At 37.1% G+C, this 6049-nt stretch overlaps 1 protein-coding gene across 1 annotated transcript; it reads right to left on the bottom strand.

The window, feature by feature from the left end:
* Window positions 1-415: 415 nt before the first annotated feature.
* Window positions 416-6049, bottom strand: serpinh1a (serpin peptidase inhibitor, clade H (heat shock protein 47), member 1a). Its single transcript, XM_052117464.1, has 5 exons — window positions 5895-6049; window positions 2573-3176; window positions 2383-2481; window positions 1419-1651; window positions 416-1320 (listed from the first exon to the last, which is right to left on the bottom strand). Exons 2-5 carry the CDS (start codon window positions 3147-3149, stop codon window positions 1018-1020), a joined length of 1212 nt encoding a protein of 403 aa, XP_051973424.1. The 5' UTR covers window positions 3150-3176; window positions 5895-6049; the 3' UTR covers window positions 416-1017.

Here is a 6049-nt window from a genome sequence, read left to right on the forward strand (position 1 = left end):
TTATAAACAAAAGAATTCCACTTGCGATTTACTGCTCTTGACAAGTGTAATCGGCCGTTCCCATTCAAACCAATGTCGATATGATATCCCACATCAACATGGGGAACTAGATATTACACTCTTAAACAGTGTCAAATTCATTAGAACAGACATCCAAAAAAAAAAAAAAAAAAAGTGTTGTTAAAAATCGTGTCTGATATTTGGCTGTTTCTGGTTCATGCATCACTCTGAAAATGGATGGTTAGGCCAAACACATTGTATTGTAGTAAACAGTTTTCACTCATTGTGCTCTGTTGTATACTTCACATTTTGACAAATGTAGTAGAGTAGTATTCCAATATGAACATCATAGAGCTTACTTTTACTTTACAAACTGTACGGCATAAATAAAAACCCAAACAGATTTCTAATCATTGCTTATTTTATTGAAGAAAAAAAAAAAGGAGTAACAGTTGTACATTTTAAACAACTATGTTTTGGTGCAGTGTGAAAACAAGCTTTAAAATGTTCAGTGAGAAGCTGTGTACAGGTGTGGACTCATATCACATGCTCTCTAGGCGGGAATGTTGCAGTATGGCATGATGAACTTGTAGGAACTTTGTGTAACATCCACGTATTTGTGCAACATTTGGCATAGTGTTTTATGTGCTCAACAAACCATCAAAATGCAAAGAAAACAGATAAACCCCTGAGCAGAATGCTGTTCATGTGGATTGTTTGGTCAGTTTCTAGGAAATCATGCTTAATATAAGCATGCTGTCCTTTTCAATACTCAGGTTAGCGTAATGACTTGTAGTGTGCATTATTTGCGATACTTATATACTTGAATAGATTTGCATTGTTTTAAGTAAACATTATGGCCCATACATATTAAATGGTATGAACTCCCATGTATCAGTCTTACCATTCACTTTCCTGCCCTCTTTAAATGCTTACACACATACACAAATCAGCAAACACACACACACACACACAGAAACACATACACTCACATTTAAATAAGAGCTTGGATATGAATTACAATTCATCTCTCATTTTATCACCCTTCGGCCGGACCAGCCTGCCAATAAAAAGGATGGTGTTTGTCTTATTGTCCTTCACTAGAAAGATGAAAGGATGGTCAGCATAGAAGAGTTTGGGGTTCTTGAGCTTGTCTGTACCAAAGATGCTGGTGTCTGGTGGATTTCCATCAATATCCCACTCCATGGCTGAAGCATGGAACACATTGGACAGGTAGAGGTCTTTTTTCCCTGAGATGTTAGACAGATCAGCTTTGGCCTTGTCCACAGCTTCAGTCAGACCTAGATCAGCAAGATGTTTCTGGAAGACAGTGTTGAGCTATATCAATACCTGAATACGCAAAGTGAGTATATAGCAAGTCTTCCGAAAGCATTTGAAACTGCAGATTTTGCTCTTACCTGCAGATTGTGGCTGACCTCCACATTGACCTTCGGCAGCGACACTGCAACGGCTCTTTGTTCAAGTTTACCAATCCAAGTGTCAAGTTGTTTTCGTGTCAATATTTTCTCTACTCTCTCAAGGGATTCTAGATGGTACGGCATGATGAACACCACAGAAGACATCTTGTGGGCCAGCGGCATGTTCAGAACAAAAAGGTTGTTGACTGTGTCATCATAGAAGCCATAGATACCTGAAAGGCAAAGTCAATTTCAAGTTTACAATAGAATAGTCTTCATTTGTTACAAAATCAGAGCAATTGAAATAGAGCAACTTGAAATTAAAGGGATAGTTCACTCAAAAAATTGTATTAACTCACATTCCTGTTGTTCCAAACCTGAATGACTTTCTTTCTTCCATGGAACATACAAAATATATATTTTTAAATGCACTTCTGAAGCCATACAATCACTTTGTGCGAACAGACCAAAACCTAAGTTGTTATTTACTCTTAAATCTGTCCAAGTAAGAAATTTCAACTTTGTCTCAGATTGGACGTCAACAACATCAAACCTCATTGGTTCTTGCTTGTCTCATGCTTGACTAAACTTCATGACTTCCAACCTGCACCATAGTCAACATATTGGTTTTGGACAGTGCATACTCAGCTCATTAATTATTTGATTTTACGGTGAAAAACACCTGAAATTATCAAAAAAATTGTCATATGGCTTCAGAAGTCTTGGATTTTAGTGCTTGAGCCTTTACTAGATACTTTTGGTAATGGTGTTTTTTTTTTTTAACCTTGTCAAAAGTGTAACATTAGGATGAGTAAATAATTTTTGGGTGAACTATCCGATTAATTGCCATTACCATGGACTTAATTATAAACTACATAAACTACAACAAATACATAATAAACTACAACATTTCAACCACCAGCCCAAGTGTTTCAGGACAGTGATGGTTTTTCCATGTCCTCACCTGTGCGATGCATCATTGGTACAGAGACAGTGTAGGAGCGATGGACTAAGAAACCACGATTATCCACCATCTTATGGTGGAACTTCTCATCCCAGTGTGCTAGAGAGAGATAAGGGAACCAAACGTTACCTTTCTAAAAACTTCACAAGTTCCCTCTTATTTTAAAATGAAAAAGTTGATAAGGACATACGCTTATAGAACATGGCATTAATAATCATGGCTCCATCGGTCTTCTCCACGTCTTTGGTCACCTCAGGCAGCTTGCCATCTGTGGACTTTGATGCCCAATCGTTGATCGCTTTTACCGCGCTACGCTTGTCACGGAAGTTTATTTTGGAGTGCCCGTACTTATAATGCTTCTTGCTTTTTTTCAAAAAGTCATCAACGAAGCTTACGGAGCTGGGACCATACAGCCGGTTGCTGATCTTCCAGGTAACGTTACGTGCTGTTGAGTTGCTGACCTCAGTGAGAAGCTCAGACAGTCCTGAGTGCAGCAGGTCATCTTTCATCGTAGTGCCACTGAGGACGGTCTTCACCTGGGATGCAGTGTTTGATTTCCCCCCAAGAGCTACCAGGCCCAAAGAGGAGGCAACCACAATTGGGGAGATCAGGATGTTCTCCATGTCCTTCTCTTTTACCATGTTGTGGTACAGGTTAAATGCCAAAGTTGCGCTGTTATCTGCCAGGATGGTGGCATGGCTGCTGAGGGTCTTGTCGGCACTCACGGTGGCCAGTAGGAACAGGAGAACCACATTTGTCATCAACATGATGGTATGTTTACAGCCTGTAAGGGACTATTAAAATATATACATAGTCAGTTAATTTGTTTTGGACAAAAATTATACATAGTGATGGTACATATTTTCCCAAAAATCTATTTGTATACTGTGACGAGGAGGAGAGCATTGCTGGGCCGTGAGGACACATCCTCCTCCTCATCACAAATTCTTAAAGGGATAGTTCACCCAAAGGTGAAAATAATCTCATAATTTACTCACCCATGTGCCATCCCAAATGTGCATGACTTTCTTCTGCAGAACACAAACGAAGATTTATTTGAAGAATATCTTAGCTCTATAGGTCCTCACAAAGTGAATGGTGACCAGAAATTCCAAAATTCCAAAAAGGAGGTAAAGTCAGCATAAAAGTAATCCACAAGACTCCAGTGGTTTAATCCATGTCTTCTGAAGTGATCCAGTTTGTTTTGGTTGAGAACAGACCAAAATATAACTCCTTTTTCAATGTGTATCTTGTCATTGCAGTCTCTAGGCATCATCATGATTTCAAGCTCTATTACACTTCCTAATGCTTGACACATGTGCAGAGGGTTAGATGGCGCTATACAAAGTGTAATCGAGCTTGGAATCATGATAGCTAAATAGACTGCTGTCAAGATATACAGTGAAAAAGGAATTCTATTTTGGTCTGTTCTTAGCCAAAACAAACTGGATCGCTTCACAAAACATTGATTAAATCACTGGAGTCTTATGGATTACTTTTATGCTGCCTTTATTTCCTTTTTGGAGCTGTTAGAGTTCTGGTCACATTAACTTGCATTGTATGGACCTACAGAGCTGAAATATTCTTCTAAAAATATTTGTGTTCAGCAGAAGAAAGTAAGACACACATATGAGATGGCATGAGTGTGAGTAAATGATGAGAGAATGTTCAGTTTTGGGTGAAAGTTTTCCTTTAAGAAACACTTAAAAATCAATCCATTTTTTTTTAAAGTGGTATTTATTTAGAATATATCAATGGCATGTGGTGAACATTTGAAATGAGGTAGAGTGCCATTCAAATTTCAGTTCCATAAGTTTTACAGAAATCTGATAGAGTGCAAAACACATATATAATATATATGTTCATGTATGGTTTTCACTCATTTCAAAGTCACAAACTTGTACATATGTGCAACAACATATATTTCAAAATATTACAAAAATGTCTGTTTTAACATATGTAACATATTTTCCCAAATCATAGTTGAATTTGAAATATGTACAAATATAGAATTTCCAAATATATATTATCTATAGTTTTATATCAGTGGCATTACATATCTACTGTATACACAGTATATATAAACTCACTAAATAAGCTATATATAGTATATATAAACTCATATTGAAAAGTTTCAAATAATCAAACAACACCTTTAATGTTCAAAAGTAACACAAAAAGTATTTGGACAATTTCTACTTGTAAAACTTTGTGGAACATGTTCATTGTTAATGTAATGAACTTCATATACCACGAATTCATGCATCCATTAAAAAAAAAAAAAAAAAAGAGCAATGGCCTAGCATCATTTGTTTGCAGAGGCCACTTGGTTTAATATTTTGTTATCTAATGTATTAGCATTCATCAATTGTTTAGTGTGACTGGTGTCCAAATGTGGCCCAGTACATATTTGAGCTTTTCCCCACATCCTTGCTAACCATCTTGGAGAGTTTTTCTGTGCCATTTTCACCTTTTGCTCACTATGGGCTTGTAAGGACTGTACTTTGTAAAGCTGCTTTATAACAATATGAAATGTGAAAAAATGGCATACAAATACTGTAAACTGAACTAGACCTCTGTAGAGCTGTAGTCTTTCATTTGTGACCACTATAGAAGGGAGAGGTGTGCCAAGATATTACATATCACATTACCGCTACAATTTCAGATTCCCACAGGCTGTTAATAACAGGCCTTCTATGCAAAAGGAAAGAGTCCATCAGATATTTAAAGCAGAAAAGTTACACAAGTGCCACGTGCACATCTGTATACTTTTCAGAAAATTAGGAATCCTTCACTGCAACTTCTTTTTGCTTTGAAATGAGAAATATTCCACACAGATCCATGTTTAGATAAAGGCAATAGGCTACTTAATACAGTCAAACCTGTTTAAGATTGAAAGTTTTCTTATTTCTTTTTATCATTGACATAAAGTATCTTACCCAAGATACTGGACATAAGGTGAAGCTTAAGTCTGAATATCTTTGCATGCAAGTAGGACGAAGAGCTCATTGTTCAGACAGTCATCTTAAACAGGAAATCTTACATCCAATCAGCACTGCCATGTTGGCAGGAAGTTCTCACATTGGTGTGTGAAGAATTTGACTTCAGGCATGTTTCAGTCTACATGTGTTCCCTTCCCTCTACAAATGATCAGTCAAAAATATTGCCTTCAGCCATGTAAAATGCACCATTCCCCTCACCCGCTCACTGAATGACCTATTGTGAACCATATATGGACAACCGTTAAGAGGGCGAGTCAGAGCCTGAAGAAGCAAGTCACAACATCAGTGTGGAACTTTAACAGAATAATGCAAAAAGATATTACATCAGTTTTCTGTAAAACATATTAAAGTTCCAACATTATATGCATGCATTCCTTTTACATTTCAAAGTTTGAAAAGAAGGATTCTGATTTGGAATATTTTTCAGTGCATGTGACTTTGATTCACTTTTCTTTAACACTCATGCATTCTACAGATGAAGACTCAGATGAAGTTTGATCTCTTACTCACCTCTCAGTGTTCTCAAAAATGTTCAGAAGCTCTCTGATCTGTCGGCTCTCCCTTACAAAAAATCCTTCATGCAGACTTTATAGTCTGGAAAAGAAACTTCTGGAAGTTGGGAAAGGAGTATTATTACGGCCTGTTGTCTTTGGGACCTCCCCTAG

This window comes from Xyrauchen texanus, chromosome 44, assembly GCF_025860055.1.
Source record: "Xyrauchen texanus isolate HMW12.3.18 chromosome 44, RBS_HiC_50CHRs, whole genome shotgun sequence".
In the NCBI taxonomy this organism is placed as follows: Eukaryota; Metazoa; Chordata; class Actinopteri; order Cypriniformes; family Catostomidae; genus Xyrauchen; species Xyrauchen texanus.

Bases quoted from the DNA above. Each gene is read 5' to 3' on its own strand.
- serpinh1a (XM_052117464.1), bottom strand. From the start codon at position 3,149: ATGTTGATGACAAATGTGGTTCTCCTGTTCCTACTGGCCACCGTGAGT. The intron at 1,652-2,382 runs GTGAGGACATGG...TTTGCCTTTCAG, and splicing joins ACCAATGATGCATCGCACAG to GTATCTATGGCTTCTATGAT. The intron at 1,321-1,418 runs GTAAGAGCAAAA...ACTGTCTTCCAG, and splicing joins AGGTCAGCCACAATCTGCAG to AAACATCTTGCTGATCTAGG.